General features: G+C 39.2%; 1 protein-coding gene across 2 annotated transcripts in view; it reads left to right on the forward strand.

Annotated features, from left to right (window-relative positions):
• CERT1 (ceramide transporter 1) overlaps positions 1–12843 on the forward strand; it is an 80066-nt gene that overhangs the window by 363 nt on the left and 66860 nt on the right. For both annotated transcript variants that reach the window (XM_082783768.1, XM_082783767.1), the window contains exon 2: positions 3216–3350. In XM_082783768.1, coding sequence (XP_082639894.1) covers positions 3216–3350 — 135 coding nt within the window. The remainder of the gene's footprint in view (positions 1–3215; positions 3351–12843) is intronic.

Genomic DNA, 12843 nt, shown 5'->3' on the forward strand with positions numbered 1-12843 from the left:
CTCGGCCCCGGCCGGGAGGGAGGGGAGGGGAGGGGAGGGGAGGGGAGGGCGGCCGGGCCCCCGCTGCCCCCCGGCGCCGAGCTCGGCCCCCCCCGGCTGCCCCCGCTGCCTGCAGGGTGCCCGCGCCGCGCGGGGAAGCGCCCCTGCGGCCGGGGATATCGGGGCGGCGGGGAGCAGAGGAAGGAAAATGGCACTAGGACTCGCTTCCCTTTTTAAGTACGAGCGCTGCTGTTTTCTTTTTTTTCTTTTTTTTTTTTTTTTTATTCTCCTTTTATCGCTGGAAATGAGATGACTTGCAAGTATGCGTCGGGTGGTACCGGGAAATCTTATCGGGGGGGGGGGGGGGGGGGCGATTTTAAAGTTGTGTGCAGAATTAATAAGCGTGACATCAAATTTTTTCTTCTTCTTCTTCATTTATTTATTTATTTATTTATTTTCAGGAAGTACCCTCACGGTAACAATTAAACACCTTCAGAATTAAACCGCTACGTTGCGAATTTCTTTCCCCGTCCTGCGCGGTGGGGGCAGGCATCAGCCCGTGCCGAAGGCGCAGGTCATGGGATACTGAGATCACAGCCCGGCCCCGGGTGCTGAGACAAGGGGCATCGCGGGGCCGCTGCCCTGCTTCTTGCAGGAGGCTTCCAGCCTGGAAATGTGCCTAAGCCCGGAGATGGGGGGAGTGGGGAGGAGAGAGGAAAGGCCGTGGCTCTCATCCGTGAGATCCCCTCATCTCTAGTGCATGGGGAGGGAGAAGGTGAGGCAGACTTGAGGTGTTAGCTCAGATAAAACACGATGATTTGGTTTAGTAGTGTATAGGTTTTTTTTTTTTTTTTTTCCTTTACGAAGTTTTCCTTCTGTTAGGTGATTCTCACCGTTGGAAACTAATGTTTGTGAGATGTGGTTAATTTTAATGTTGACAAATTATTTGCTTTGCTGAGTCTGGTTGCTGTTCCTTACTGGAGTAACAGGTGACGCCACGGCCTCTTTGTAAATTCATAATGTGCATATGTGCAAGCTTTATATGGTTCTAGATGATTGTGGAGAGTAGCTGATGGTGCCTTTACTGTGAGAACACAGGATGCAATCTCGTCATACAGTCATGTGTGTCATGCATTCGAGAACGGTGAAACCTGTTGCAGTGAATATTGAGGGATAATTTCACCTTTTGTTGATGCCTCAGTAATACCTGAGGTGAACTAATTAAAACAAAATGGTACCGTTTCAAACTTACTACTAAGCATATATTTGTTTTTAAAAATTTACTGTCTATAATTACGTTGTAAATCGATGAAAGTACGCAGCAGCTCTCTGTATGCTCAGGAGTGTTTCAATTGTTCTGCCCTTGGTAAAGAGAGAAGGCTTTAAAGGACAGGGAATAATTTGGTAAGAGAAGCTTATAATAAGTGTGTTTTACCAGTCTCTTTAAATGTTTAAGAACTCTAGTTTTTTTTTCCATTGTATTTCCTGCTCACAATTTTAAGGTGGATTCAGAGAACTTTGACATGGAAATGTTTTGATGCACAAGAACCCACATGCTTTAACCAGTGGCCTTTTGTTGCCAAGACCTTTTTTTCTATCAAGTATACTTCGAGGCGTCTTTTAATTCGTGTGACATTTCGATTGCAACAGCAAATGTTGATTGCAGCAGCAAATGCAACACTGACTGCTATATTTACCTCACTTAACCGTGTCAAAGAAGGAAAGGTCCTTTCCTCCCTGTCCCTTGCTCTTTTGCCCAAGATAACTTTGGACTCTGTATTTTATGTCTGGTAGGAGCAAGGAATATAACAGAGCAGAAGAGAGGAAGTCAGTGAGTGCTAATACCTCCAGTGATGGCTGGTGCTGCCAGTTCTTGTACTAAGCTCAGCTGAGGCATTCTTTGAGAGATTCTGAACTCAGCAATACGATATATTAGGAGATTGTAAAAGGCTTTATCTTTGGTGAGCAAATGTAGTGTCCTACCTATTCTTGAAAATGGTTAGCAATTTCTCAGGTGATAGTTTGCTTTTCCTTCTTAGTACTTAGCACTCGTTATTGTTATTTATTATAGTTAACATGCAGTTATGGGACGTGCATTAATTAACATATGTAGTATAATGTAGAAACTAGCCCATTAATCCACATGCTCCCCCTCCCTGTTAATATGTTACAAAATGGTGTGTAATGGTTAGAATTAAATGTTAAAAAAATGTTTTAAACTTGCTTTTCAAGGCTCTTATCAAAGAACAGTTGTCATGAACATGTTGAAATGCTTTCATGATAAAATTGTTCTCAATGCTTTTTTTTCCTGTTCATATTATTATCTAATTTGTTATGTTTTGCCCTGTGATTGAAGACCAGAGTTATAGAACAGTTGTGATACTCTCAGTGCTGTATGCTTCTACAGGGTGCAGTTTAGTTCTGTTGGGAAGCCGTAGCAAATATAACGTGCTAATAATCAGGACTCCATTAGTCGCTTGTAAGTAGATCTTTGTATGATGAATCCAGGACTTATTCCTGGAATATAAATTCCACTGCATATATGAATGTCTAGTCCCTAGAAAAATCTTAGGATGATTGGAAGTCTGCTGACAAGCAATTATCTTCCTAATGTTTAAGTGGTTATGGAATTAAAACCTAGAGCAATATCTGCAGGCAGTATTGAATTGATAAAGAACTGATTACCCTAGACACTATAATAGTTATATGCTATACTGGTGGGATAACGGTACATGTGTGTTTACATGAAAACAATGAGAAACTTCATTAGAATCAGTTTGGTAGAAATTACCTTGTATATAGAAGAATTCTTTCCATGTTCTACTGAAGTTTCTTTTTGTTTAATTCAAATTTTAAGTCAGATGGCTAAATTGAGCTTAGTGGTTAATGTTTGGTTTTCCCCCTCCCCCCTTCCACAATGTGTTATCGGTGTGTTTGATACCTGTATTTAAGTGGCCTTGGCAACAGTGTTGCAACCAAGACATCTGTTATCTTACTGTTCTTTTGAAACAACTGCTTTTTAGCACCTTACTTCTGTGGTTTGCAAAAGAGATTTTTAAGAGCCCTGAGCAGACAAAGAATGATCTCCATTGGGAAGAACTTTTTTTTAAAAAAAAAACAAACAAACAAAAAAACTTTTTACGAACTCTTTCCTGGTGCTTAAAAGCCTAAAATATCAACAAAATTATTTTATTGTTATTCTTCTACTAGCAGATCTTTATTTATTTATTTTACAGTGGACCAACTATATTCATGGGTGGCAAGATCGATGGGTAGTTCTGAAAAGCAACACACTCAGTTATTACAAGTCTGAAGATGAAACAGAATACGGCTGCAGAGGCTCTATCTGTCTGAGCAAGGCTGTGATTACAGTAAGTACTATTCCAATATTTCTATCTTTTCATGTTTTAGGGGTGTTACTGTGGTTGTAGGCTAATGTTTAGCAAAAGCAAGTATGAGTACAGCAAATAATTCTATTAGGTCAATTAATATTAAGTTAGTGATATCAGTGCAACACAAGCAGGGTGGAGAGTTCCTAATAAGAAAACAGGCTGTTTTCATTGGAGATTGCAGTACGCGGCTTTTCATCTATTACGCTCAAGGTTTCTATGCACAGGGGTACAATTTCTCTGTGGAAGAGGCACTGTTTTCCAAGGAGTCAGTCTATAACACAGAAACAACTTACCAAAGGAGGTCGTATACGTCACAAAGGCCTTGCACTTTGCTTTGGAAAGAGAGTACTATTTCTTTGACTTCTGACTTTCTGAGTATGAATAACGTTTCCTGAAGAAAATGTTCTACTACTTCTTCCTCTGAACAAAGAAGTGTGATATTTGTTGCTGTTTCTTCCTAATGCTTAGAGATACAGTATTTTGCTGATAACAGAGAACCTACGTACAGATGAAATCTGAAAATGAAGTGGCCATAGAAAATAAAGAAAAAAAATCTGCTCTTTGCAGCTTTCAGAATTATATATATTAATTTTGATTAATCCTTCCTAAAAATCATGCTGTAGCTTTTCAGTTACTCTTATAAGGTCCAGGTATGTAACAGAAAACATGCACACTCAGCTCTCTCAACCCTTCTTCATATGAGAAGTTTCCCTCTGATCTTTGTGGCCCTCCTCTGGACTTCTTTCTTCTTTGTAGCACGTAAGTGTACAAGAGCAATAGTATTTAATCTTATTCCTCCAAATGTGTTTTCAAGATGAATTGAGGATGACAATGGAGATGTTTTCTTAATCTTCAGTTTACAAATAGTTATGTAATTTCAGAAAAGATTGGCTTGAAAAAACACGGATGGATTGATTATATGAACAGTGCATTTTTGGAAAGCAGATTTTTATATTTAGATATATGACAGGTGCTGTAGTCACCTAAAAAGTAAAATACCTTTTTTTTAAAGGTCTTTCTTAAACTGGTTAAACTTCTAAATTTGCTCAAGATTTGACTTATTCAGTAATGTTCAATGCATAACAGCAGCCTTTACACATACCTGTTTGAATATACTTGTGGAAGTCTAGTAGTACTGGCCTCTGATCAGGAGCTCCATCAAAGTCTTGTGTTCACTTGTGAGAGGCATGATGTATCTGTCAGGCAGAAATAGGAAGGTGGTAGCAAAGAGGTGGGCCAACAGAGGTCTAGAAAAATGTTTTAAAGCATAGCTCAGCAGCTTGAATTCCAGTTCTGGTGTTGGAGTGAAAGATTATAGCAATGCTGACATTGCTGCTGGAATGTTTCTGTATATTGCACTTTGTGAAGGGAAGTTCAGGAACATCTCATGTTCTGACTAGGAAGTGTGTAACACTGGAACTCTTACAGATAGATGGCTTTTTTTCCTGTCTTCTGTCTGACATTTCTTGGAGTTGAATCACTGTGGGTTTTTTTCAGTTCTTGCGTCTCTTGAGTGTATAGAAGAAAACACGATATTGGGGAAAGAACAAAATGTGGGTACAGTTCTGAAAGTTTAATGTGATATTTTAGTTCAGTTTTCATTAAGGATCATGGATTTTGAGGGATGTTTGACACTTAAGTTTCATTGTAGTTTGAACTGGCATCTCCGAAACTTGGTAAACGTCTGATTACTTGTAGCTGCAGTTAGTGATTACTGTTTAAGTACTAAAGGTTCAGAAATACTAATAGATCAGTTCTGGCCTTTGAGGACATAGAAGTTTACTTCTGAAATTGTCATGAAACACTTGTTTTTCTGAAGCTCTTCATCTGGGCCATAGTTTTGGAATGAACGCTTCTGGTTTAATAAGTGTTTGGTAACAAAGATAGTAGGTGTTTGTTTTTTTTTTCTAATCAGCTTTTAATAGTAGAAAAGGAATTATGCTCAAAGATAAATGTTTAGAATATTCTTCCTGTGGTATGTAGTTAATCTTGACTTCTATGTCCTTGTAATATCTTAACACTGTAAGTTCGTTAGAATGCATTTAATGCCTGAATATTTTTTTTTCTACAGTCTCTAACTGCTGTAAACTTAGTTTTCCTTGATCTTCCTGATCCAGAGTCAGGTACAATAACTATCTCCCTCCTAACCTGGTGTATTACAAGAAGCTTTTCTTTAGTGTAAAGCCAGACAGGGTGGTATTGTATGGTGTTGATGTCTATAATATTTCCTTGTAGGAAAGGAGGCTTGGATTCTTACAAAGCTTTCTTTTAGGTGTTCATGTTAGGTGTGCACATATTTGGTTTCGACTGGGGACATAATGATTTTTGATGAGTACTTATTGCTGCTAGTAGCATATAATGTACGCATTTTTGTTGGTGTATAAGCATAAACAGAAAGCTGCTGTCACTGAGTAGTCTCACTGTATTTTCAGCAATTAAGATTACCATAATGATTAGTCATAGTATTAATTATGAGACATTAAATTTGTATTCAGAAAGCCACAGTCCCTTCTTGTCTTCTTTTTTCATTCCTATCACATTGGGCAGAGATTGATAGATAATTCTACAGAGATATTTTATAAGATGATGCTTGTTTCTTTCCTCTTTATTTAATGAAAGGAACACTTGTTAAATCAGCTCACTGAAATAGCTTCTTCAGATATTTTAAGTGTAGAATTATTATGTCACCCTTCCAGAACAGGTATGTTTCTGTGGCAGTAGTCTCCAATTCAATGGAAACATGGGATTTAATTGGGCTACTGGCAATATTAACAGCTGAAACTTAGAGTTGACTCCTCAGAAATAGGGGACCGAAGGACGAGTATTCAAAGTACACTCACTGGATCACATTAAGCAAAGAACTGTCAAGAATTAGCCATGTGCATCAGGTTATAAGAGAGGAAAGTGAAAGTCAATAGCTGATGCTGATTTGTTTTCAGTCAGATAATGAAAAACATTGAAGGTATTCAGCTGGTTTATAACAGAATGGAGGCTTGAGCTCAAGACTTCTGCTATGTGGTCAAGGCTTGAGAAATCCTGAGTAGTATAAAAAGTTGATATACACGCAGACTTAAATTTTGTTCTATTACTCTATCCTAGGCATCATAAAGGGATGAACAATTGGCTGATGGATCAGGATCAAGGAGTTACAGTAAATGCAGTTACATCAGGCTAGCTGTCAGTCACTATGGGGTTCCACAGGGCTCTATTTTAGGGCCAGTTTTCTTCAGTGTTTTCATAAATGACTTGGATGCAGGACTTGAAGATGTTCTGAGTAAGTTTGCAGATGACATTAAATTAGGAGGAGCTGTTGACTCCTTCAGGGATCGAGAGGCCTTGCATGTGGATCTTGACAGGTTAGAGGTCTGGGCAGTCAACAACCACATGAAATTTTACAAGAGCATGTGCCAGATTCGGTACCTGGGATGGGGCAACCCTGGCTATGTACCCAGACTGGGGGGACAAGAGGCTGGAGAGCAGCCCAAAAGAAGGATCTGGAGTTTCTGGTCAACAGCAAGCTGAACAGGAGCCAGCAGTGTGCCCTGGCAGCCAGGAGGGGCAACCCTACCCTGGGGTGCAACAGGCCCAGCACTGCCAGCTGGTGGGGGAAGGGATTGTCCTGCTCTGCTCTGCGCTGTGTGTGTCCAAAGGAGGGCTACAGGAATGGTGAAGGGTCTAGAGGGCAAGATGTATGAGGAGCAGCTGAGGCCCCTTGGTTTGCTCAGCCCCGAGCAGAGCAGGCTGAGGGGAGGCCTCATGGCAGCCTGCAGCTCCCTCACGAGGGGAGCGGAGGGGCAGGCGCTGAGCTCTGCTCTCTGGGGACAGCGACAGGACCCGAGGGAACGGCATGGAGCTGGGACAGGGGAGGGTCAGGCTGGGGGTTAGGGAAAGGGTCTGCACCCAGAGGGTGGTCGGGCACTGGGACAGGTTCCCCAGGGCAGACAGTGGTCATGGCACTGAGACTACTGGAGTTCAAGAAGTGTTTGGACAACGTTCTCAGACATATGGTTTTATTTTTGGGTGGTCTTGTCCAGAGCCAGCAACTAGAATTGATCCTTGTGTGCCCCTTCCAATATGGGATATTCTGTGATTCTTAAAATACTGCTGCAGTTGATTGTCAGGTGGTATTTATTAAAGATATTCTTCATTACCATCAAACCTTATAGTTCTTTCATGCCTAAAGTCAAGCTTTCAGTGGAGACTTCTGTGCAGATGGTTTGGAGTGGGTGTTGATGGCATGCCTGTAGAGGTGGATCTGTGGGCTTCAGCTTTGGAGTTGGAAAGGGCCAGGGTCTGCCACTGAAAACACACAAACACTTTGTAAGGTTGGAAATCCAACTTCCAGTAAAATTGGCCTTACACATTGTAATATTTTTTCCTTAATTACCGTGTTTATCCTGATGGTGCCATCACGGCTTTTGAATAAAGGTATTTATACCAACTCATCCAATGATGACATGATGTATCAAGAAGTTTCATAGTATGTGTGGAACAGCTTAAGCTGGAAGAGACCTCTGGAGGTCATCTGCTCTACCTGCCTAGCTCCAGACAGCTTAACTGAAAGGCCAGCACTAATTTAATCCTGGTGGAACATATATTTTATATATTTTCAAGCCTGTTTGCAAATTCTTAATGTATATCTCACGAGTTCTACAGTTTTCCCCAAAGGACTTGGATGGTCCTTCGGGAGAAATACATATAGATCTGTATGGTGAATCTTGAAAAACACTTAAAATATCATGTTTGACAGCTTTTAAGAATGCGTAGTATTGTGTGCACTATTTTTTTCCTCTCTAGAGGTAACTATCCACACAGGAAGAGTTCAAAAACTTACTTTCCATGGTGAGTTTGAGCTCGTCTTCAGACAGGACTCATACATGCCATTTTCTAATCCAGTGGTTAGTCTTCAATTTATTTTACTTCCCGCATTACTGATGCAGAAAAACATTTTGATTTCTAATTTGGTAGCTTAATCAAGATGTAATAACTGTGATGTAATGTTTGTTTTTTTGGTTATAATGAGATAATAGACACTTATGTCAAAATCTTAATAGAAATATGCTATTGGCTGTTTGACTTTAAGAACACTTTGTTCTGTTGCAAAGAGACATTTAAGTACTTCTGTAGCAAATGCCTCAACTAGGATTAACAAATGAATGCAGTGTGAGTAGTGAAGGTGTTTTCAGTGAACTAGTTTGTTTCCAGAAACAGTGATTAGGAGAAACTGTTGCTTAGTGAAGGCAAGTAATTGTTTTACATTAATATACAAATTGCAAGTCATTCCTCTTCTGAATGGATTTCTAGAAGAGTACATTTTTTTGACTTCTGTTGCTTGTGTATATCAGCAGCTAGGGGAAGACAAGAAGATAGAAACTGAAGTCTACCTGAAAGACAGCCTATTTGGTTGGCACAAATTTTGTTGGCAATTCAACCTGTGAATAGTCTTAGCTCTTTTTTCCTGAATAACAATAAATTGCTATTGTAAAGAACTTAGTAAATATTTGTGTTATAAAGTAGAGGCGAAATAAACTTGTTTTAGCTACAGTTTACCAAAAGAACATGAGCACTATACATCAGAGCTAAACTGACAGCTTACAATCCTAAGCTTCTCTTCTGACCCATATTCTGAAGAAAGTGAGATTTTTCTTTCCAATAATCAGCCTCTAATAATAAATAAAATCCCTGCCTTTTAGAAAGGTATTGGAAGTTGAATAGTTAGTTACCCTTTGATTAGCATTATATTTGGTTTAAGAATAGTAGCATAATGTTGGCCACTACTAATAATTGGACACTTGTGAGCGGAAGCACAGATAGTTTTAAAAATAGATTGACAAATTTACAGAGTACGCTTCAAACATTTATCTTTATCAGATACCGAAGCTTTCTGTGGGAGCTTTTAAACAGATTTTAAACTACAAATACTTAGTATTTAAAATAGATTTTTTTACTTGAAGGAAATGTCAATGCAAAGCAAATTGTATTGCTTAAAGTATTTTTACATGACAAATGATATATTGCAAAGTACTGTCAAAAGGTTACCATGACATTACATTAACAGTACATTGGTATTTCTTTAAATTGTATAAAACATGAAATGTAATTGTGTGTTGGAAGCTGTTGGAATGGTAACATGTAGAAGTGGATCCACTTGGAGGAATAAAGCAGGTAAACTTTAGATTAGATTTTTCTAGCTACTGCTCTGAACTTTGATCCAACAGAGCTGCATATGATAAAAGAAGAATGTAATTATGGCTTTTATCTGCTGATAGGTTTTAGTCAGCTGCTGGTGAAGTTGAATGTGAAATGATAGATTTCAGTTGGTGAAAGCTTTTGTGAAAAAAAAGCTAATATATAAATTGGTGCCCTAGGCAGAAATACCATAGCAGTAAATTTGTAATAATTGCTAATTGCATAAAAATACATTAATTTGTTTCCAGCTGTTGGAAAACAGTCTGTTTTAGTATGAAGTGATGCGCATTTAATTAATTTGTTTTCTGTAACTTGATAAAGTGCTTCCTCAGCCATAATCTTTTCTAAAAAGATGACCCAAGTAAACTAAGGCATAGAATATAAGCTGTAACTAGATAGGGGTTTGTTTAAGACACCAGACAATTAGTACTTTTAGACTTTGGTTTGTACTGTAAATAATCAAATTGTTACTTCTGGTTTGGTGGAAGATCTCAAGTTGATGATAGAGAAGTGTTGATGGAGATTCCATGCAGCATGTCCAGAAAGCCCTACAGAGCCGCATGCAGTCAGGAATACATACTCATATCTGAAAAGCCTGAGGCGATTGTATTTTGGAGAGGAAAGTGCCAAAGAGCAGTAGAAGAGTGATGGAGAGAAAAGTTGATGCATAGGAGATGATGATACTGGGTGTTGGTGCAGCAGGCAGATGTTTTCTTGGAACATGGGATTCTCCCAGGCAGTTATTTTTAGCATTTGCATTCTCTGTATGAACCTGTATATGAATCTGACAGTCCTTGAATCTGAACCAGCAATGGATAGGTTGACGTTCAAAGTGAAAATGTCAGAATGTTCCTGTATGTTTATGAAAGTGCAACTGATTCTTGGCAATCAAAAAGCCAAGAATACTTGGGCGTTGTGGGTAAAAAAAAAAATAGAAGGCTTCTTCTGTAGTATGTATTGAGGGAATTAAGTCAGAAGTGGAAAAATAAGCATCCAATTCAGTTTAAATGAAGCTGTTTATATTATGATGAAGAATTCCATAATGAACGGGGGGGAGGTCTCTAATGTGTAGTAAATAGCCAAATATTTTAGGATTGCCCAACGTTGCTGAGTAATTCTTCTTTAGTACTTAAATGTAATCATGTTACCACACACTTGAAACTGGGGCTGTAATCCAACAGTACTTCTGTCAACTTTTTATTGTCAATTAGAATATTGTTTCTCCCCTTGAGTTTTTCTTTATTAAGAGAATTAAATTTTAAGTGTTCATGATTTGACATCTAATTCAGGATCATAATTCTTGCCCATGGGTTATATCTGAGCATTTGGTATTATTGCTACAGTTTTATTATTCAGAATTTTTTCCTTATTGTTTCTAATCCATACTCTTGCTCAATATGAATCTTTGTCTTAATGAGATTGATTTATAGTTAATTTAGTTAGTGGATACAGTTGGTTCATGTGTCGCCTCCCCTCCAGGGGCTTAGGGTTGCTCAACTGTCCTGCTATGCAACCTGTTCTTGATTATCTGTCTTGTGACAGCCATTAATAGCATTTTTAACATCTCTGCTGAGGATTTGTGCAATCCTCATTTTCTGATATACATTCCAGGAATGCCAAGTAAAAGGGTCAGAATACTCACTTAGTCTACCAATGTGCTGCTGCACAGTGTTTTGCTGCCTCTTAAAGTTGCTAACTCGTTACCTTTTGGCCTCTGTTCATACAACAAAATAATTCTTCACGGATGACTTAGTGTTGGTTCTGCTTCTTCAAGTTCATCTTTCTGCCTCCTTTTTAGACAAACTTCAGTAACTGCTTTCACTGTTACTTACAAATTCTAATCAATGTGGTTTAGATCACATCTGTCAGGCTTCAGCCACTCCTTAGTCTGTTTGGAATGTTTTTCCACTCAGTTAAGTCCATCATTCCCCAGTTACAAGGAGTGGTTGAACAGAATTTGCCACCCCAAGTCTCAAAGCACTTAGGAACCCAGATTGTTTTGTGACTTGTCTAATGTATACTTAAGGCTTTATTTTGAGTTGCAGGAGAAAAATTGATTAAAAATGAAATGCATGTACATATGTGGATATGTACTTTAATTCCTTGATACACGTACACAATTGCATTAAAGATAACTGAGATGGAAGAGTTTAGGCTGACAAATCAGGTCAGTTTTAAACTTCAGAACAAAACTTCTTAGGCTGACATTCATTAGCAATGTGCTCTATGCTTGTAATTCTTACACATTGTTAATTATCACTATACATTAGTTATTACATACTAACCATTATCATTATGTATTCAGAGTAGTCAGTTTTTAATAATTATATCCTAGATTACCTGTAAGTATGCAGTAACATGAAGCCAACGACATGTAACTAGTCTGACATCTCTGCTCTTAAAGGTGTTTGAGGTATTTTCCAACCTAAATGATTGTATGATTCTTAATGGTCCTCGTGGCCGAGACCAAGATGACCCCATGGGAGAGTTCCTTGATAACGAGGAGAGGGACTGGGGTGGGATGTGACAGGGTGGTCAGGCTCTGAATTGAAGTAGGCATCTTCAGCCACCTCCTAGTTTGGGATCTCTTAATAAAATCATTTGCTTTCTGGATGATTCCTGTTCCTGGGGTTGCAGCGTGTTACCTTCCCATGCTGCAGAAGGTGACTCCCTGTTGCTCATCAGTTCTGGTGTTCACCCCACGCCCCCGTGTAGCTGCTGATACTTAGAGCAAAAGCAGTCTTCCCAGTTCTGGAGGATGCACTTTCTCACTGACAGTAATTGACCATTAATGAGTTGTGTATGGTTCATGCAGCCACTGCTTTTAGTCTGTGCTCCTGTTTTCAAAGCCTTTGTTATCTTGTGTTTAAACTGTACAGTCCTAATAAGAGACACCTGGTACCAAGCCCTAGCTCACAGAATGAGTTTGCATGAGTTGTTGATAAGCCTAGCAGATCAGGACTGGGGCCTTGCATAACACCTGTGGCCTATTGCAAATAATGGTAATAGTGCATTTATAGAAAAGTATATATGGTTGTATTGAATTGTATTTCATTTCTTATGCTTGGATTCAAAATAAGCTAATCTTAAAGTCTGCATAGTGTGCTGCTTTCATGGGTATGGCAGGCCTCTGCATAAGCTGCAACCCCCCCCAGCCTTCGTAGGGTGGGAACACTCCATTCCCATCACCAGGAATCTGAGTCCAAGATACTGTACACGGCATCTCTGGCACAACAGTACTGCTGCAAGCAGGGCTTTTCTGTTAAGGTAGAGCATTCTGTGT

Source organism: Aythya marila (assembly GCF_965140915.1).
Source record: "Aythya marila genome assembly, chromosome: Z".
NCBI classification, from domain to species: Eukaryota; Metazoa; Chordata; class Aves; order Anseriformes; family Anatidae; genus Aythya; species Aythya marila.